This window comes from Lepidochelys kempii, chromosome 3 (assembly GCF_965140265.1).
Source record: "Lepidochelys kempii isolate rLepKem1 chromosome 3, rLepKem1.hap2, whole genome shotgun sequence".
Classification (NCBI taxonomy): Eukaryota; Metazoa; Chordata; order Testudines; family Cheloniidae; genus Lepidochelys; species Lepidochelys kempii.
Genome location: NC_133258.1, coordinates 132,292,482 through 132,314,556, shown reverse-complemented (window position 1 = coordinate 132,314,556; position 22,075 = coordinate 132,292,482). Strand labels below are relative to the sequence as shown.

The following is a 22,075-nucleotide window of genomic DNA, read 5'->3' as shown; positions in this document are numbered from 1 at the left end:
AGAAGGACCTAGACCAATTGGAAGATTGGGCCAAAAGGAATCTGATGAGGTTCAATAAGGATAAGTGCAGGGTCCTGCACTTAGGACGGAAGAACCCAATGCACAGCTACAGACTAGGGACCGAATGGCTAGGCAGCAGTTCTGCAGAAAAGGACCTAGGGGTGACAGTGGACGAGAAGCTGGATATGAGTCAGCAGTGTGCCCTTGTTGCCAAGAAGGCCAATGGCATTTTGGGATGTATAAGTAGGGGCATAGCGAGCAGATCGAGGGACGTGATCGTTCCCCTCTATTCGACATTGGTGAGGCCTCATCTGGAGTACTGTGTCCAGTTTTGGGCCCCACACTTCAAGAAGGATGTGGATAAATTGGAGAGAGTCCAGCGAAGGGCAACAAAAATGATTAGGGGACTGGAACACATGAGTTATGAGGAGAGGCTGAGGGAGCTGGGATTGTTTAGCCTGCAGAAGAGAAGAATGAGGGGGGATTTGATAGCTGCTTTCAACTACCTGAAAGGGGGTTCCAAAGAGGATGGCTCTAGACTGTTCTCAATGGTAGCAGATGACAGAACGAGGAGTAATGGTCTCAAGTTGCAGTGGGGGAGGTTTAGATTGGATATTAGGAAAAACTTTTTCACTAAGAGGGTGGTGAAACACTGGAATGCGTTACCTAGGGAGGTGGTAGAATCTCCTTCCTTAGAGGTTTTTAAGGTCAGGCTTGACAAAGCCCTGGCTGGGATGATTTAACTGGGAATTGGTCCTGCTTTGAGCAGGGGGTTGGACTAGATGACCTTCTGGGGTCCCTTCCAACCCTGATATTCTATGATTCTATGATTCTATGCTGGCATAGAAAGTTAACATAGTTGGGGAAGGGGTATTTCAACTACGAAGTGTTTCAAGAAGTAATTTAGTAGCTGAGTAACGAAATAAAACTTTGTAATTAGGTTAAAAAAAACTAGCACTGTGTGCTTTTTTTTTTTTTAAATGAGGAAATTAGACAAAAAGAACATAAAACCAAAAGTGGGTGGTAAACTTTGCAGGTGACTCAATTGCTTAGGCGAGTGTAGGGAACATGAGAGCGATGTAACAAAGATAGATGAATGGATAGCAAATTAAATTTTGTTGTGTTTAAATGCAAGGTGTACTGCACACAGGAAGGAATGACCTGGACTACTAATATGTTACTGAGTTTTAAATTAATTAAAACTATGTGACAAATCATGGCATCATTTGACTGCTACTGTACACTGAGATGTCCAATAAGCCAATGTTGTTGCGGAGTAGGAGGAATGCAATGAAAAAATTACAGAAAAGATTATAATGCTATTTCATACAAATCAGTTATACCCCTTCCCTGAAATGGTGCGTGCGGTTCTGGTCACTATACAAAAAAGATCTAGCTGAATTTGGTGCGAGAGGCATGACATGATGATGTTTTTATTATTTGTATTGCAGAAGCACCTAGAAACTCCACCCCCTGTTGTACTAGGCATATTGTACAAACATAACAAAAAGACTGTTCCTGCCCAGAAGAGCTTCTCTTCTAAATAGACAAATGGAAAGACTTTCATATGAGCAGAGATTGAAACATTTTTGACTGTTTGGTTTACAGAGGAGATGAATAAAAGTTGACATAACGAAGCAAAAGATGTTCTAGCAAGAGTAAATAGGAGCGCCCGCTTTACTTTTTCTCATAATACAATAACAAGGGACTGTCTAATGAAATTGAAAGATAATATATATGAAATGATTTAAGGAAATATCTGTTTTTACATAATACATAATCAACTAGTGGAACTCAGTGCTACAAGATATCCTTGAAAACTAAACAGGCTTGTTTAAAAAAGGATTATCCATTTATATGTATAACAAGAAAAAACATAGGTAAATGAGCTAGGATGACAGCCATTTAATTTTTTTTATATAAGGAGATATTTTAAAGCTTTGTTTCAGGGTATTTAAACCACCAGTAACTTATGGGACATAGGAAACAGCTTCCCCATGGGCAGTTTATTCCAAAATTATGCACAGTAGTGGAAAATTGCACCTTTCCCTAAAGCACCTGGTACTGGCCATTGTCAGACATACAATACTGTAATAGACAGCCTGTTGTTCTGATCTGATGTAGGTATTTCTCTGTTCCTAATTCTTGATGCGAAACAGAAGAATGGGATTATTACAGGATAGTCTTTTCTCATTTTATATTTATATTTAGTTTGTATGACAATTTAAAAATATTTGTGATACCCTTCAAAAAACTAGGTTGAACAGATTTTGATGAATGGTTTTCCATTTTTAATGTGTGAATTGGATAGATAGTTTGAAAAACCTAATTTACAGCCACTTCAAAGAAAATAGGCATAAGTGGAGTTTCAGATCATTCCAGAAATGCAAAATTGTGGGGTTTTTTTGTTCTGAATACTATTTAAGTAGTTGCAAAATGCAAAGTAGGTAGCAGGGTTATGATGGGATGTCTTAGTCTTATTTGATTGCTTTTCTCTGAAGGGGGGACCTCCAATCCTCTAACATCATATTAGTTAACATCTGGAGAAAGCTCTTTGAAGAATATGGAGGATCACCTATTAGTTGCTACTGTCGGTTGTTTGCATGATACCATAATTCATACAGAAACTCTTTCTTGTGCTTTAGTTCTGTAATAGTAATTTTTCCCAAAAGTGTTAGACGTACCACAAGATATTTTCCTACTTGCATTTTATTTTCACCAAAGGAATGTAAAATGCTTACAAATATATTGAAAGATCCTGTGTGTCATATTTTAAAGATATTTTAATTGGATTCCATGCTAACATTTAAACAGTTTGGCTGATCACTGTGGGCAAGGCAAAACTTTTTTGTTTTAACCTACAGGTAGGTATTGTGTTTAAGGTCTTAGGCTGGAACACAACTTTTTTTCTTCCTTAAGAAGAGCATGTTCTTAACATGTTTTTGGCCTCTTCTCTGTTGTGCAGCCAAATGGAAACAGTTTCAAGTGCAACACTGAGTATGCACTCTAAACACTGTTAACTAACTCAGGTTCATATACAATGGGCTTCAGTCTTGCTATACCAGGCAAAGCCTGAGTTCAGGTTCCCGTGTTCCTCCAGACATGGAAGAAAAAAGTCCTTTTGTAAAGCTTAAATTTCATCTTTTTTTCCCCCCCAATAATATTTTAAATACTTTTTTTTTTGTGATATAGGTAGGAAAGAAAATTTTTCCTCTCTGCCCTCCTCTTACCTCCACCAGAGGTGGAAGTAAGCTGGTATGCACCGGTACAGCATACTGGCAAGAGCCGGTGCACTGTACTGGGGCAGCCCGGCTTCCCCAGGGGGCAATTTCAAGGGCCTGGGGCTCCAGGCCCTTTAAATTGACCCCAGAGCCTTGCCGCTGGGGCCCTGGGGTAGCGGCTGTGGGGCTCCAGCGGCTATTTAAAGGGCCTGGGGCTCCCCTGCTTCTGCTGTCCTGGCCCTTTAAATAGCCGCCGGAGCCCTGCCGCTGCTATTACTCCACAGCTCCAGGGGCTATTTAAAGGGCCAGGGCGGTAGAAACAGGGGAGCCGCAGGCCCTTTAAAGAGCCTCCAAAGCCCTGGGGTAGCGGGGACTTGAGGGGCTATTTAAAGGGCTGGGGCTCCAGCTGCCTCTGCTGCCCCGGTCCTTTAAATAGCTGCCGGAGCCCCGGCCTGCTGCTGCTACCCTGGTGGGGGCGGGAGGGGGGAGGAGGAGAAGAAGGGGGGCACACTTACTTTACAGGGTGGACTGGGGCTGGCTCTGACCCTCTTAGCCCCACCCCTTCCGCTCTAGACCCCCCCCCCCCTTCTGGGGGCCAGAGCTGGCCCCAGCGTAATGGTAAGTCACTCGACTTACTTTCACCCCTGACCTCCACCCAACTAACTTCACTGAACTATGGGAAGCTTTCAGTACAATTTACCTTCTCTGTGTAAAACTGCCCTAAATGTGCACATCCTTATTTGAAGCATCTTGAAAGATCATTACATTGCCTCTTACTGCCCAAAGAAGAAAAGCTGCTGTGGGAGTTGAAAACGTTCAGTCTTGCCTCACCCTTAAACTGATCTTTCACAATGGGAGAAAAGCACTGGACATAGCTGCAAGTGAATGTGCATACCCTGTGCACATTCCTCTATATGATTATCCTGAAAACTATTAAAAACAATTGAAAAATATTTTGGTGTACTAGTAAATTCAATGTTTGACTGAATTAACGTTTGCCAACTTGGCTGCCATGTTGTTGTGGGAAGCAACCGGCATGATCTTTAGCATAGTAGCTGTAGTCTCTTAGATTAGCAAGCAGAGAAATATAAAAGAGAATATGCTCCAGTTACAGCTGTTCTGCAGTTAGAGTAAGAATGAAGTAACATAAATCCTCCAAATAGTAAAATTGAAGGAAATCATGCAGTACCTTACTGCTGTTTCCTAGATGCATTACAATGAAAGGAATTGCCATTTTAAAAAAACATTAATTGGAGTTCTCCTCTCTTCCTTGTCTAGAGAGCTGCCTAATGGTTTTGCCTTTAAATTTCTGCTGGGACTCTCTTTATTTTCCAGCATGGTTTACAGTGTTTGCAATATCATCACTATTTGCCTAGTAGCAAGTCCCAAATTCAAAATTCTGTGCCCCCGCACGCTCCCTCTTCAAAGAAAGACCTAGTTTTCAATGACTTATCTTCATTAGTACTTGTAAATTTGAAATGACTACATATTTTCTGCTACACAACTGGAATATTTAACTGTAAAATGTTTGGAACAAAATCCTTACAATTCATTTTCAAGGATTACTTTGTGTACTATAATTTAGAGTAAATGTAACAGAAATATTGCCATATAGAAGTAAAATAGAAATTAGAGCCAAAGAGACCTTTAGAATCAGGGCTTTGGAGCGGAGCCCGCCGAGCAGCTCCAGAGCAGTGGAGCTGCAGGGTTTTCCCTGGAGCTGGAGCGGAGCCGAAGCACAGCTCCAAAGCCCTGTTTAGAATAGAAGATTTTAAACACTAGCACCACAGGATTGTTTCTTACAGTGTATGTTCTGTTCTTTTCCAGCATAGTTTTAAATCACATCTGAGGGAAGACTTTTCCACAATTCAATAGACATTTACTAGTTGAACTGGCTGGAGGAAGACCGTTCTGTTTTGCAGCAACGTTTGAGGTTTTGAAACTTTGTTTTCATTCTGCATTTTGAAGAAAAATAAAACCTTCCAAACATTTTTCAAAAACAATTGTCAAAATGTCCATTTCAGACAGAAGCTTGAGCTTTCCAATTTGGGAAGGTGTCTATCTCAATAGCCTGGTGGTTAGAGCACTGGTGTGGGATATGGGAAACCCGATTCAAGTCCCTGCTCTATCTGATTGAGCAGAGTTTTTTGTTCCAAATGACTGAACTAGGTAGAGCATGTACTTTTAAACTTGGTTGAAACTGACACATCTCCATTATGTTTGGAGTGTTTTGGCTTCAATTAAATGAAATTTCACTGAAAATGTTCCAACCAGCTCTAATCACCAACTGAATGTTTTTCCTAATCAGACTAAATTTTACTGAATCTTTTGTACCAGTGGACAGAATCACATGTGGATTTTTCCAGTCCATCGTCCAAGAAGTGAAATGCTGAGGGCTTGTTCACACTTAAAATGCTACAGTGGTACAGCTGTGCTGCTGCTGTAGTGCTTCAGTGTAGACCCTGCCTGTGTCAATGACAGGCATTCTCCCATTGGTGTGTGTAATCCACCTCCCTGAGTGTTGATAGCTAGGTCGACAGAAGTAGTTTTCCATTTACCTAGCTCTGACTACACAGGAACTTAAGTCGGCTTAACTACGCTGCTCAGGAGCATGTATTTTTTACACTTCTCACTGACTTAGTTAAACTGACCAATATTTTAAAATAGACCAGACCTTAGTTTCTAGCAGATGTACTCACAAATGCATTTATGAGTGATGATATTGGCTGAGAGCGATCCCTGCCCCAAAGTGCTTTCATTTTCAGAGACATCCAAAAAAGGAGGCTGCACTGGGAAACCTACAGTAGAGAGTAACTTGAAGGGTATGCCTTATGATTTCCTTATTACTGTTGACTCTGTTCATATGAGCATCACCGAAGTGACTTTTCAGAAGATGCTTGAATATGGAGAGTCATCTTGGCAAACTGGGATGGGGAGGGCATTCCATGCATTAGGACGGTATTGAGAGAAATGCTGAGATGAAAGTAGGAAAAGAAGACAAATGGAATAGGTATCTCTTGCAGATTTAAATTAATTAGGCAGGGATGTATTAATAGTGGATTTAAATTGGTTAACTGTAGTGGAAACATTTTGTTATGTTTCTAGATAAGTTCTTCCGTACGTTAATAACAATCTTTGGATTGATTTACATATTCTCTACCTTTAGCATTAATAATTAAGAATACTACTGGGCTAATGTATTGGTTGCTAAGAAGTGCAAATGAGAACATACTTCTATCTTTACCTTTCTGACTACATAATAATTTGTAATATACTCAGTATGTTTGTATCTGAGTTCCTTTGAGAATATATGGGCCACTAAAGGTGTTTAGGATGTTTTATATTTACAAGTAACACTGTAGGCTTCCTGCTTTTGAATGTAAATCATTTTAATGCACATTTTTCTTTTTCAGAACAGGTACAAGGAATACACCTGGATTGATATCAAATTCAACTGAGGGAAATTCTAAATTCTAAACTGAGGGAAATATGAAGACCTGTTTTTCTGACTATTTTTTTTTTACAAAAAAGACACTCTGATACGATTATGCTCTGATACAGACAGTAGTTGTCTTATTTTGCAATTCTCTGTTCCATATGTGATAACAGCAGTACCAGTCTTGGAGGTAAGACTAGGTACTCCCTTGCCCTTGAGTGGACATGAGCGATCAAAGGTCTTCACAAGAAGATAAGCACAAACCCAGCCGAACGTCCTCAAAGTTCAAGGAGGCTTCAAGAAGTATGCAGTCCGATGACTACTTTGCTAGAAAATTTAAAGCTTTAAATGGTAACGTGGGTCCTCCTGCTTCTTTAAATACATCTAGCAAAAATGAAAGTAATCAAACTAATGGTACGCCAGCTATGCCTAAAATGGGTGTCCGAGCGAGGGTATCTGAATGGCCTCCTAAAAAGGATTGCTCTAAGGAACTAAGTAGAGCAGTATGGGAGAGTAGACCTCAAACCAGTTATGAGAGTGTTGGATCAGTAATTCCAAATGGACAAAATGACCAAAGTGATGGGCAACAAGAACAGCAGTTGGATTTGGAGTTTGCAGAGACCAAATATACAATAGGAGATCTCTTTGTCCATTCTCCCCAGAGGGGACTTCATCCCATAAGACAAAGAAGCAACAGTGATGTCACCATTAGTGACATTGATGCTGAAGATGTGTTGGACCAGAATGCTGTTAACCCAAATACGGGAGCAGCTCTTCATAGAGAATATGGAAGTACTTCTTCAATTGACAGGCAAGGTTTGTCTGGTGAGAATTTTTTTGCAATGCTCAGAGGATATCGAGTGGAAAATTTTGAACATAAAACTCTTGCTCCATTTGGATTTCCCGAGTTTTTCCGCTGTGACCCTACAATTTCTCCAAGTCTTCATGCTGCCACACAGATTTCCAGAGGAGAATTTGTCAGGATTTCTGGATTGGATTATATGGATAGTGCCCTGCTTATTGGTAGAGACAGGGACAAATCTTTCAAATGGAGACTAAAATCAGAAGCAGTAGAAACATCTCTGTTTAGAAAACTGCGAACTATTAAAAGTGAGCATGAAACTTTCAAATTTTCTTCAGAACTGGATGATGGTAGATTTGAGAGAAACATTCGTCCTTGGAACTGTCAAAAATGTTTTGCACATTATGATGTTCAGAGCATTTTATTTAACATAAATGAAGCAATGGCTACCACGGTTAATGTGGGGAAAAGAAAAAATATAACCACCGGGGCTTCAGCCGCATCACAAACTCAAATGACAACAGGCCAGACAGGAAACTGTGAATCTCCTTTGGGAAGTAAAGAGGACCTCAATTCAAAAGAAAACCTAGATGCTGATGAGGGTGATGGGAAAAGCAATGACCTAATACTGAGTTGCCCTTACTTCAGGAATGAAACTGGTGGAGAAGGAGACAGGAGGATTGCACTTTCCAGGGCAAACTCTGCATCTTTTGCTTCAGGTGAAAGTTGTTCCTTTGAATCCTCTCTAAGTTCCCACTGCACGAATGCTGGTGTTTCTGTACTGGAGGTGCCAAGAGAGAATCAGTCAATTCACCGGGAGAAAGTTAAACGTTATATTATAGAACACATTGATCTTGGAGCATATTATTACCGAAAGTTCTTCTATGGAAAAGGTAAGTCTCTCCTTCTTGATGTGTACATATCAGGTTTAATTTGCTTAATATTTAGCCCTTTAAAAGAAGAGAGCATTTCCCCCAAAGACTCTCAAAGTATTTGACAAAAATTAAACCTCTCACTATATCTGTGAGAATTGCAAGTAGTAGTATCCAATGAGTAAAATGAAGTACAGAAATATTATGTGACTTATCCAAGGTCACTGAGTAGTGTGGTGTAGTTTAAAGTATATTGTAAATTAGCTTCCTTGTACAAGGCTTTAGTTTTCTTTGTCTGAGAACAGGGCAAATGTTGATCTCCTGTCAAACTACTCTGAACAGATGGGGCCCAAAATTTTAGAGAGGAGGCTTTATTTTTGAGGCTTTTTCAGTAGAGTTAACTACCATCTTTAATTAGGTGAGTAGCTGACATCCATCCACTGGAGTACATAATGCACTTCAAAAAAAAATACATCACCATGTCTGGGTTTTGTTCTCTTCTCCTATAGTTTCTGTGTATTTTGTCTACCAATCTTGTTTGTTTCTTCCATCTTTCTCTCTGTGGTCCTTCCCTATGTTTTCTTTTCTTCGGGGTGCTATTGGAATCTTCCATATACCACTCCTACATTGCTGTTTCTCTCAGCTCCCTCAAAAGCTCTGCATTACAATAGCCAGTCTTCCAGTTAAGCAGGGCTGGATGTGCTCCCTTCCAAGCCCATCAGCCCTGTTCTTTTAGTGTAGCTACACTAGAAAAATGTTAAACTGCTTTCCAAGGTGAAGCACTAGTATAGACACAGCTCAGGTTTTTATCCCATTGTAATAAAAACCTTTTGTCTTTCTCCATAACAAAGGTTCTCTGCCTTTGGCTGAGTCTTCCTATTGTCATGCTTGCTGTGCCTTCCTAGCCACATCTGAGCAGCAGCAAGCACCACACTGATTGACACACTACTTCCTCCTCTGTCCCTGTGGAAGGGACTCAATAGGATTCAGTACAGTTCTTACCTCCATCATGCTATGGAGATCTGAGAATGGGGAGAGAATTGTGGGAACTGGGTGACAAGAAAAGGGAAGAAAGTAAGAACCTGAAACTTTGTTGGTGGTGGAGGAAAAAAGACCCACGGTTGTGTAAAGAAAGACAGAGATAAGGATGGCTCTTGAGCTGTCTGGGAGGTCAAGAATAGGGACTGTTGGGTTTCAAGGGTGAAGGAGAACCATGGAAACTGGTGACATGAGAGTATTTAGCATATGTTTGGAGAGCCTGGGAGAAAAAGGGACTGATTTACAGGGAAAATGGAGAAGAGATGGACAGCTGAGTTAAAAATTAGAGTAAAAATAAAAGGGGAGAGGAGGACAAGCCAAATGAAAGTTTTTCTTTTAAATGGGTTTTAGAAAGCAAAAATTGTAATTTTCAAAAAATTGAAGAGTAGTCTTTGGCAGATTGCAGATAAGACTGAACAAAAGTTGCCTTGTTACGGAAGACAAAGTGGAGCATAAGAATGAAGGAAAATTAAAAAAAAAACAAAAAAAAACAGGAAAAAAAAGAATGTACTTTCTTTAGCAAGGCAAATTTCTCAGAACCCCTTCAGATAATACAATATACACAACCTATATTGTCATGCTGAACAGTTGACCCAAATGAAATATGTTTTGGGTAGTATTTGCTTTGATATCATTAGAAATGTATGTTTATATGATTCCTTCACTAGAAACAGCACACTTGATGAGTATATGAATCAAAATATGAACACTAAGAAATAGAATTGTTGCCATCTGATAGCTGTTCCCTAGCTTGTGTGAAACAAATTGTTGGTGTCATTCTAGTTCCCGGGGGCAAAGGCTCAGCAACCCACAATGACAGTTGTCACTAATTGGTACCCTGGTTGAAACAGTGGGAGTCCCTCCAGGTCTGGTTTGAGGTTCCTAATTAAGTGTTGAGAAACTTGCACTGCTGCTGGCCATGCTGTTAACTGCACTGTGGGTAGAGGACTTCAGGAATCAGCATGCTCATGTGGACACCTTTTACAATCACTGATTCCTTAATGGTTTGGAATGTAAAAATTAGTGCTGCTTACTTAATGTTTTTTTAGGATTCTTCTTCTAGTAGTGTCCTGTCGGTGCTCCATTTCATGTGCCGCTATGCCTTTGAGAGAATTTTGGTAGGGGTGCCTGTTCAGCCCATGCATATGCTCCACACATCCTTGTGCCTTGTGCTGAGGCTATATGGGACTGTGCAGGTAAACCACCCTCAAATCCTTTTCAACTGTTTTCAGCATGAGACAGTCTCTTGGTGCCCATTCTCTCTAATATTTCAGCAGATAGTTGGCATATAGTTAATCACTTACAGTGCTTATAGTTGTTGGAATAGTTGTTCCCTTTCTTTTCTTCTTTTTCTTAAAAATAAAAATTAATTGTATTAATTTCAGATTTAGTTAGAAGCTTCCCCTTCTAAGGGTTATTTTTCATTATTTTACTTGGGTATGCTGGGCTCACCGGGATTCAAGAGGTGCCTTTCCTGCCATGAGCTTATTCCAGTAAGTGATGGGCATTGCCAGTACCTCTGCTGTTTGGGTGATACTTGTATTCCAGTAAGCGCAAGAACTGTACTTTCTTCAAGGGTAGATCCTGGAAAAATAGGGAGATCAAGTTTAAACTTCTAATGATGGAGCAAGTTTTACAATCAGTTTTGGCTCCAGGGCAGAGGACCACTGTGTACATACACTCCCGGTTCTGCTAGTGCCTTGTCCACATCAAAATCTCAGTCACCGGAGACCCTTAGTGATGTAGGCAGTAAAGCAGCACCAAGTATATCTATGTTATCAAAGTCCTCATTGACATCTGCTGCTAAGCAGAAGGAGGTAAGGAGTAAATCTCCAAGAATACCTTGGTTGCTGACTCACAAGAATGCTATAGAGACCTCACCTCCCAAGGGGAGTTCCATGCATTCTCTGACTGATACTGGTACCACAAAGGAGGAAGAATCATTCATCTGAGATGAACTCAGTACCAAGTTTGGGTAGTTGTACCCAGAGCAGCAGAGATACTGTTGAGCAGAGTTCTAAGCCCATCCCTGAACAACTCGGTATCAGTAACATTAAAGTAAAGGGTACAAAAGACTGCTTAGCTACCTACAGTACTCATGGAATCAGAGCTGACTCACGCAAATGCCATAAGTTAGGTACCAGCTGCATTGGGACTGAAGCAGTCCTCCACAGGTTCTCACTCGACCCCATCTTTGATAGCATCGATACCACAAGAATTTAGGTACCCCAAGGACCCAATAGTGTCTTCAGAGCCAGTCTCTTCTCTGTTAACCAGTGCTGGGGGTTTGTCAGCATCAAGACTCTCTTGGTCACTGACCCCTCTATCATCTAGATCATGATGTTCACCCCCATCTACTTTGCAACCTGAATAGCTATTACCACCACCACCATGCTTGGAGTACGTGGAAGAGGACTCCTCAGATTCTCAAATTTCGGTGTAGGGTTCCAATGTCTATTCCAGGACACATCGTTTTCCCTCCTTCACTGACATATTACAGGAGGATAGACCTCAAATGACAACCACATGGCAGGAGCACAGATGGATGACTCCAGCTATGCCTTTTGGGCCCCCTCAGTGACCTTGCTAGGACCCCTGGACATTCTGTTGTCAACAGATTGCAACTTGGCCTTTGCACCACCAGCGGAAATAGAGAAGGGCCCCTTTGCCTCAACCTCCTATGCCAGAGGAGGAGACCTTTGAGGCACAAGAAGCAAGAGCAGATTGACACCTTTCACTAATACAATCTTATTGCCTCACAAAGCTGTCCTGCCCCTACCACCTTCAATGGCAGATGACTTCAGGCAGTTTCAGGAACTGATGAAGGAAATTGCTGACACACTTCAGATTCCTGTATAGGAGGTTCAGCAGTCCCACCTCAAACTCCTACAAATTTTGCACACCTGGACATCTATAAGAATTGCCGTTCTGGTCAATGAAGCTCTTATGGAACCTGCTAAGACAGTTGGGTAAACCCCAGCTACTTCACTGCCTACCTTCAAGAGGGTGGATAAAAAAATATTATGTTCATGCCAGAAAATGAGAATTTTTATTTTTCCATCCAGCTCCAAGTTCCTTAGTAGTGGAGGCAGTTAATGAACACCTACAACATTGCTCAAAGTCCACCCCATACCGTAAGGACCACAGGAGGCTTGATCTTTTTGGTCACAAATCCTACATTTCAGCCACTCTTCACTTCAGAATACCAAACCATTAGGCACTCATAGCCAAATACAATGATTTAAATTGACAAATTTAATTCCTTTGTTGATCACATGCCAGAGGAACATCGTGACCACTTTAAGGCCATTATACAAGACGGTCCTCTCCTGTCAAAGACATCACTCCAGATCTCCTTGGATGTTGCAGATACTGCAACACAGACTATATCCACTGCAGTGGTCATAAGAAAGTCTTGGTTGCAGCTGTTGGGCTTCCAAAGAGATGTTTAGAGTATTGTAGAAGACTTCCCCTTCTCTCTTCAGGGACTCCTTTCATGATCAGTTGCTGGTGCAAGAGATGGCCTCACTTCTATGTTTAGGAGCAATAGAACCAGTTCCTGTACAGAACAGGGAAAAGGGATTTTATTCAAAGGGCTTCCGGATTCCTAGAAAGAACGAAGGATGGAGGCTAATTTTAGACCTCAAGTCTCTAACCAGGTATGTAAAAACAGCAAAAATTCAGGATGGTGACCCTTCCAGCAATAATTTCCTTGTTAGAATTAGGAGACTAGTTCATGATTTTTTCCCTTCAAGATTTCATATTTCTATTCACCCTTCACACAAGAGGTTTCTTCATTTTCTAATCAGCAAGAAGTGTTACCGCTACTGGGTGCTCCCTTTGGCCTATCTTTGGCCCCCAGGATATCCTCAAAGATTCTGGTAGTAGTTGATGCCCACCTATGTCTTATGGGTATAATTTGTTTTCCTGTATCTGGATGATCGGGGTAGATCATATCAGGAAGTGTTGGTGTCAGTAAAATTGTGTTCTCTGTTTCATAACCTGAGCATTCAAATCAACCACAAAGCCCTTTTTGACTCCTCTACAGTCTCTAGACTTCATAGGAGCTTCTCTGGATGCAGCGACCGGCAGAGTGTACCTCCTTCCAGTAGGTTTCTCACACTACTGAATCTCATCTCAAAGATTCAGGGCAGTCCTCAAATAACAATAAGAGATTGTCTTCAGCTGCTGGGAAATATGTCATCTTTGAAGGTCAGCATGCCAGATTATAGCTCCAAGGTCTACAGGGATTTGTTGAACGGTTTACATACCAAGTAAGCACAGCCTAGGCAGGTTACTATCTGTTTTCCAATAGGTTCTGCAGCCACTCCAGCTGGTGGAAGGACCTGACCAAAACTTGTGCAGGTGTCCCATTCATTCAGAATCCCCCTACTGTAGTGATAACATTAGCTGCTTTGCTTTTTGTTGTTGCGGGGTGGGGGGGGGCACATCTGGACCTCACAAGGTGCAAGGCAAATGGTCAATACAAGAGCGTCTTCTCCACATGAATGTTTTACACTTTCTATCTCTGATCAGATCAAAGTCAGTAAAAATAATGACACACAGCTAGGCATGCATGTATTGTATTGTTATGCAGACAAAACTACACAGGATCTTTTCAGGGGACAAGACAAGATGTCACGTGTTATAACACAATTTGATTTATGACCAATAACTAATATCTAATATACACACACACACCCAATGTTCTGCAGCTGCTGTATAGTTACCAGTCCTGAATGTAGCTTGAGTTCGTGGCTTGTGGTGGCTATTTGGCCAGGAAAGCTGGGCACAAGGAAGGCTGGGTCTCTGTTGGGCATGCGCCGATGCCCTTCCATGTGGGCAGCAGAATGTTACCCTCCAAAGTCTTCCATCTCATCCATCCTTTTTGTAGGCTTTAGTTTGAATCCAGAGTCTGTAGGTCTTGCTGTGGTCATATCTTAGGATATGCTGCCTCTGGGTTCAGTTCGATTGATCACCCGTCAACTGCAGACATGACTTTCAGCCTGGGACCTGGCTTTGATGTTTCTTCAGTTGTACTTTTGTTCTTTTCTTTTTAGGGTGGACTCTTCTTGCTTTGTCAGGGCTGTTGTCTGCATCTTCAGCCGGTGGTGGTTACACTTTATTTCATCAGGACAGGCTGGGGCTGGAGGTTGATTCCATCATCCATCCATACCTCATTCACACATCTAAACTACACTAATAAGATTACATCAGGGTTTTGGAAAATGAAGGTTGCAGCAGGGTTTACAAAATGGAGTGAGCATTTTAAAATGGAGTTTGTGTTGCAATATGGACAAGTGTAAGGAATGGCAAAAAGTGAGCAGAAGTTACAATGTTGAAACAGTATAAGTTTCAGTGATTTAAGCAGCAATTGGATTGAAAGTGAAACTCAATTAGCCAGTTATTGGGGTAACCGGTTTTATGAATGAATGTTTCATTCATAAAACTTTGCTTATGAAGTTATATTAATAAAGTGAACAATTAAGAACAATTTCATTGATCAGATCTACAATATCAACATCAGGGAGGAGCACATTCCATGTCTCTCTGTGCTGAAGTGATAAAACTCTGGAATTGGTACATAGTCATCACAGCTTCTTACTTCCCAGATATTTAGAAAATCATGGCAGATGACCTCAGCAGACTTTACTTTCTAAATTTACATATGGGAACTGAACAGCTGAGTCCTCCAGGTAGTATTCTTAGCTTGGGGTTCCCATAGGTCAATCTACTTGCTACAGCAGCCAATGCAAAATGCATCAGGTATTGTTCCAGAGAGGGTCTCAATCCCTAGGAGATAATTTCTCATCTGATGGACTTCACTATGTGTATCCACCAACACCGTTCTTGTTAAAGGTTCTCAATGAAAAGAAACAGGAGTGGGCCAGAGTCCTATTAATTGCACTAATGTGGCCAAGACAAGTCTGGTATCCCTATCTCATCAGACTCACCCCTCGCCCTCAATGGAGGCTTCCAATCAGTCCTCACTTACGGACTCAGACTGCAGATCAGACACTTCACCACAATTTACAGATTGTGAGGCTCGAAGCATAACTTCCTCAATGGCTTTCCGGAATAGAGGTATCCTGTACATGAGAGGTACAACACATTTTATTAAATAGTAGAAAAGAATCTACAAGAAATATTTACCTCCCAGAAATGGAAACAATATCTTTGGTGTAACAGTCATCCGATTTTTCACACTTGCTCTCCTCTTTTTAAGGTATTGGATTACCTCTTGTAATTGAAAACATTGGGTCTTTCTATGAATTGCATTAGGATTCACTTAGCATCTTAGCTTTTCACACACCCACTGGGGACTTTTCACTCTTCACTTACCCAGCTATGGCAAGATTCATAAGAAGTTTGTCAAATATATTCCCACAAATCAGAAATAATACTCCTAGTTGGGATCTGAACCTAGTCCTTAATTGCCGTATGAAACATCCTTTTGAGCCACTAGCTAACTATTCTTTATTAGATTTATTACTGAAGACTCTTTCTGGTAACATTCACTTCTACCCAAAGGGTTGGAGACTTGGGGGCTTTAATGGCAGACCCCCCTTTTATGGTAATCGCCAGAAAGTGTTGTTGCGGGTCCATCCAAGATTTTTACTTAAGATGTCCTCAGAATTTCATATTAATCAAACCATTCATCTCCTAGTTCCCCACTGCCAAACCACACCAGACTAATGAAGAAGCCATATTCCATACCCTATATGTCAGGAGGGCATTAGCCTTTTACCTAGATAGGATATTTAGAAGACTATTTGTGTCCAAATCAGACAGAAACAAGCATTCAGTAATTTCAAAACAGAGGTTATCAAAGTGGATCTCCGGTCGTACTAAGATCTTTTACGACACAACTCATGGTCAAGCACCTTTAAGAGCGATAGCACATTCCACAAGAGCACTATCTACATATATAGCCTTACTTAAGGATGTACCAATTGCAGACATCTGTAGAGTGGTAACTTGGTCATCTGGTTATACTTTTTCTAATCGTTATGTTTTGGTGCTGGCAGCAAGATCCGTGCTGCTGCAGGTAGTGCAGTCCTTGCTTCTCTGTTGGACTCTTCTTCAAACTACCTGCCACCTTAGAGCAATATTGCTTGGGAGTCACCTGAAGTGGAGCACTCCCAGAGACACTACTTGAAACAGGAGAGGTTACTCAACTTATGCAATAACTGGAGTTCTTTTGAGATGCGTGTCCTTGTGGATGCTCCACTATCTGCCCTCCTTCCCCTTTGCTTTAGAGTTTCCTGGGGGACTTTGTAGTGGAGAAGAAACTAAGGGTGGTTTGCCCACACAGCCCCATGTTGCCGCAGTGTTTGGGGTGCATGTGCAGGCCGCATGGGCACCACCACTGAAAATCTCCAAAGGTGCAGGGCACAGGGACAGTTGTCAGTCAGTGCCCTGCATCTGAAGTGGAGCAGTCACAGGGACACACATCTCAAAGAACTCCAGTTACTGCACGAGGTGAGTAACCTCTCCTTCTGTTTGCTTGAAATACTTAGACCTTGAGATGTCATCAGCTTAACAGTGTCTCACTGAGATTTCTACTTGATAATAAATGGCTCATTAAAGTTACATGTACATCCCTGACTTTGCTGCTGCAGTAAATACCATACATGTTTGATACATTTCACATTCACAGTATTAAATTTTCCCCCTCTTTGCCCCTAGAGTGCTACCTTAGGCATTCAATTTTATGCATGTTCCTGATATATAAAATAATGTATATGGATATACACACATGAATTGTGCACACTGGGTCTCACTTGATATCCTTCCATGATAGTGAGCTCACTGGTTGACATTATGAACTACTGTACACTGAATTGCAGAGGAAAACTTGACAAGAGGCTGTGAAAGATGAAATAGAAAGGTAGCAAACAGCTGCTTGTTTATAAAGAAATACACATCCACCTTCCTTTGCTTGTGCCTTTAAGGAGATACCTATGAAAGAGAAATAACTTTCTGCCGAGGGTGACCAGACAGCAAATGTGAAAAATCGGGACAGGGGCTGGGGGATAATAGGAGCCTATATAAGAAAAAGACCCCAAAATCACAACTGTCCCTATGAAATCGGGATATCTGGTCACCCTATTTCTGTCTAATTGGTGTTTTAGTTCAGTTTTATAATTGGCAGCTGTCAACATGTATCTTTTATTTCTGTTTTAAGAAACAATTCGGCATATGCAGCATTAACAATTTCCTTCCCTATCAACAAATTATGGATTAGGAATTCAGCTTCTAATTTCTGAAATAAACAGTAAATTTATTGTTGTGTATATAAGATGCATAGCTATTGCAAAAATAAACTCCTCACATGACATGGATGTAAAATAAAATATTTTCACATTGATTGTGTAAAATATTTATCACTCTTGATATGATTTGCAACAACTAAAATGTTTTATTGTAGCTCTGATGTATAGACAGTATCCTTTCATGGATCTCAGTTTAGCAGACCTGAGGGAGTGAGTAAAAGGAGACAGATGTATGCAAAAATTTTAAAGGGTAATTGAAAGGAGCATTATTTAGCATTGAGTTTTTTTTAAAATGTCCTTTTCCATGAAGCAATTGTCTCCATCACCAACCAATGAGGACTATCACTACTATGCTTACAACCACTTCTTAATGTGTAATTGCAACTACTTATGGATAGCAAATAAAAGAAGTGTCTGTGTCTAAAAAGGACATTTTTAAGGGTATGTCAGGGTTGGAAGCCTTATCAGACTTTCAGCATCAGCTGCCAGTTCGGTATTCAGTAGCTTGGAGACAGTCTTTTCTCTTTGCAAATTGAATTTTATGATTATGAGATCCACTCAGTATCAATAGGACACTTATATTCAAAGGGAAATTGATCTCTATACACTCCAAAATGAAAAAGTGAAGAGCTTTTAGATATTTGAATTGTCGGGCTTTGGGAGAGTATGATGGGGTCCCCGGGGTGCAATCTGGACTCTGGAACTGCTGAGCCCCCTGTCCCACCAACCTAGGATATCCGTCTCACATTGTGATGCTGTTGCTAAGCCACAAATCTCTGGCAGGTACTGCACTTACACAGACATCCAAAGGCAAACACACCCAACTGAGTTACATGAATGCTTTGCCAGACACTCATAAGCCAACAATAGAGAGGCTCCAGCCAGTTCCCCCAGCTCCCCAGCCTTGCACCCCAGAACTGTATTGTCTTGCCCTTGTCAGAAGCCTGATCAGTGTAAGTTATTACACAGTCCGCCCCTCCCTCAATGTGGAGAGGACACATGCTAGCCTTTGTAAACTGAGCTGAGATTTCCCAAACAATTCATCCAAAATACATGGTTTTAGATAAAATATAAAACAGATTTAACTACAGAAAGATGGACTTTAAGTGATTATAAGTAGCAAGCATAGAGATCAAAGTTTGGTTATCTAAGAAATAAAATTGAATTCGCAGTCTGCGTTCTACAAATTAAACAGGATTTGAATCAAGCAGTGGCTCACCCTGACAGATGATATAGTTCCTCAATACTCAAACTGGGACTCTTCTCCAGCTTGGGCCCACTCTCCCCAGTTCAAAGTGTTTATCCTCCAGATGTGTTTCCAGGTGCTGAGTTGCCTGGGGAGTGTGGCCAAGCCATGATATCACTTCCCCTCTTTTATAGTTTCTTCCAGTTTGCTGGAAAGCTCTTTTGCTATGACGTGGTCTCAAACAGTCTCCATTGTATACATGCTCTCTCTGAGAAGTCTCCATTGTATACAGTTCCTGGGATAGTGGATTCTTTCCTTGATGGGTGTTGATGAGCCAATAATGCTGTCCGTCTACTCCATTGTTTTACCTAAAAGGCTGGTTGTGGTTGTTCCCAATCTCACAACGTATTTCAGTAATACACATGTAGCAAAACTTCATAACTTTACATACGATGATAGAGCATGTAATCCAAAAGGATATTTATGTTCAACAGATCAAGACTTTTAAAATGATACCTCATAGGGCATACTTTGTACAAAATCTATCATAATTATGTCAGTGGTGAATATGAGCGTTCCAGGTTGTGGCTTTGAGGTATAGAGTGCCACTGAGAATAATTTTGTTTTGTTTGCTTTTTTCCTCTTTTCTCTTCAGTCTGGAAAAATCCTTGTATTTAACTTGCATTTTGGAACATTTTTAAAAATTTTGTCTTGCATTAAAAATCCCCTTCCAAAAGACCAGTGTCGTGTCTTCATGCTTTCATTCTCTAGATGCACCTCCTCACTTGTTAAGTTCTCTTCCTTGAAAGCATCCTACCTACCACCTTTGATTCAGTGTAAACTAATATATTTAGCTGAATTAAGTTTTGTTTCTGAACGTCTTCCACTTTGGACAAGAGATAAGCTGGAACTGCCAAGTTTGGATCTAGTTCTCAACTTTTCCAAAGCCTGTAGTTCTGACCTGGGGTTTTGATTTGAAGCCCATCTCTTTACGTAGCCATACAATACTGTCTGATGGTTTCCCAAGTCTTGTAGTAAAGCCTTGGAGAATCATTAAAATTAGTGTTATGGGAAAGTTAGTACATATAAAGAACTGATGGGCTTCTCCTCTTTGACAAAATGATGCGTGGCAGCACCAGACCTGGCTAAAAAATATTGGCACCTTTTCCTTGCTCTGGAGTTAGGACTTCCTCTCACTAAAGTTTCCTTTCTTACCAGAAGCAACTCCTACAACTGCTTACCTTATTACCAACCCATGTTTTTCCCACCTTTTTTTTTTCTGCCCACATCTTCAAAATGGGTTACCCTAGAAATTCCATGTTGGTTGTTTTTTTTGTTTCCTGTGCTGAGAAGTGCCTTTTTAGCCAAAATTTCTTCAAAAGTGGTAGTTTAAATTTAGTTTCATGAGTCCGTATTTAGGTATTTAAATAAGGGGACTGATATTCAGAAGGGTTGAGCACCCAGCCACTTTTTTAGAAGGTGATGGGAGTTTGTGTGCACTCCACTCTTCTGAATATGAGTCCATTTATTTAAGTACCTAAATGTACTTTAGAACCTGAAGTACGTCCCCTATCTTCTGACACACTTGGTCTCTGTGGGTTTGGTGGTGGAGAATCACTTGTTTTAAAAGATGTACACTAACATTTTCAAAAATGGAAGAGAAATCCCATTTCAATGGCAAGTTATCAAGAAAACCTTTCAGAGATGTTAATGAATTTCAAGATTGTGGTACGAAGATTGACAGTTTCTCACTTTTTTTTTTGTCCTAGACATATGAACAAACTTTTTGTAAACTATCCACTGCTAATTTCTAATATATTTAACTGTCCAAGTGAAGTTAACTGAATAGTATAGATGAAACTTGTCTATGGCTCTGCGGGAGAGGACATCCAAACAGTATGTTCTGTCAGAATACTGAAAAATGAAAAAGCCCCAACTGTGTATAACTTAAAAGAATTTCCCAGACAAATGTTATGTCTATGTATTGTCATTTCAACCAGTTGGTTTTTGTTTGTTTTTGAACATTAAAGGAGGTTACTAGGCTATGATTACAGGTTTCTTCTCCAATGAATCCACGAGGACAAGGTAAATATAATATGGATGAATAAGCAAATCTTTCAATAAGTTGTATGTCTGGAGGAGTTAACAGTCTTCCTTTATTCAGCCTGCAGAGTTTTTGCTATTTTACGTCATGTGCAGATATTTTCTATAAACCGTAAGATGAATGTTTAAATTGCGTTGACAGCATGATTTTATCACTTTAGACACCACCATAAGAAATACATTTTTTGTCCAGAGATGTTTTAATTTCCTGGCAAAGGACAGAGCTGAAGCACAAAACTTTGTGTTTACTTATGTTACATGGTAGAAACCTAGTAACTAAAGGAATACCTTTATCTTGATTTGCATCAAAAACCAAGGATAGGAGAACCTTAAGTAAGGTGCTTGCCTTTAATCACAGCTTGAATGTGCAATTATGGAAATTCCTGTTAATAGTAAATGTTTGGATTCTATAGTTATCCCAGACCAAATTAAAAAATACTGTTGATACATACAAATATGTTGAGTTCATTTGAGTAACCTACCAAAAATAAGATTTGCCTTGATGACCAATTTAGGATTGTGTGATCTTTTTAACCTCTCTACTTCTGCTTTTGTTAAAAATTAAGTAAATAATTTAAAGTAAATGTAATGCTTGTGAAAAGTGCCATATTGGCACTACTGGAGACTGAACTCATCTTTGGAAAAACATGTAGCCTGTGAGCATGAAAAGATGATTGTCTGTGCCCCTTTGATCCTTAGTGTCATTTCCAGGATTGTTAACAAGGGTTTATTCTATTCTATATAGTTTTCTTTATACCATGCTCATCACCCTAGTATCTGAGCACCTTCCAGTACTGCATTAAGCAATGTGACTACACATCTGTCACATGTTGTTCCTCTCCTCCCCCAGTCTCTCCCGAGAGGGAGAAGCATGTGAAGTGGAGTGTCATGTTTTTGTAGGGTGTGTTTATCTTTAATATAAATATACCTGTTGCTGTAAGTTTATGTAAGAGAAGGCAAGGCCAAAGAAATGTGCCTTGCATTTGGAGCAGAGAGTGGTGAGGTTTTGTGATGGTCCTTAGCTCCTGGAGGAACCAAGGGTACCAGCTGTTGTGGATGCTTTCCATTAGGAGCTGCACAGACACCACCAACATGCATCATATAGATCCCTGAAAGGCCATTGAATGTTAACAATTTTCGT

General features: G+C 40.5%; 1 protein-coding gene across 13 annotated transcripts in view; it reads left to right on the top strand.

The window, feature by feature from the left end:
* SIPA1L2 (signal induced proliferation associated 1 like 2) overlaps window positions 1-22,075 on the top strand; it is a 238,396-nt gene that overhangs the window by 102,314 nt on the left and 114,007 nt on the right. For 11 of the 13 annotated variants that reach the window (XM_073338090.1, XM_073338096.1, XM_073338095.1 and 8 more), the window contains one exon: window positions 6,635-8,352. In XM_073338090.1, the coding sequence (XP_073194191.1) occupies window positions 6,882-8,352 (1,471 nt within the window). In that variant the 5' untranslated portion in view covers window positions 6,635-6,881. The remainder of the gene's footprint in view (window positions 1-6,634; window positions 8,353-22,075) is intronic. The other 2 variants (XM_073338089.1, XM_073338088.1) reach the window with 1 other exon arrangement.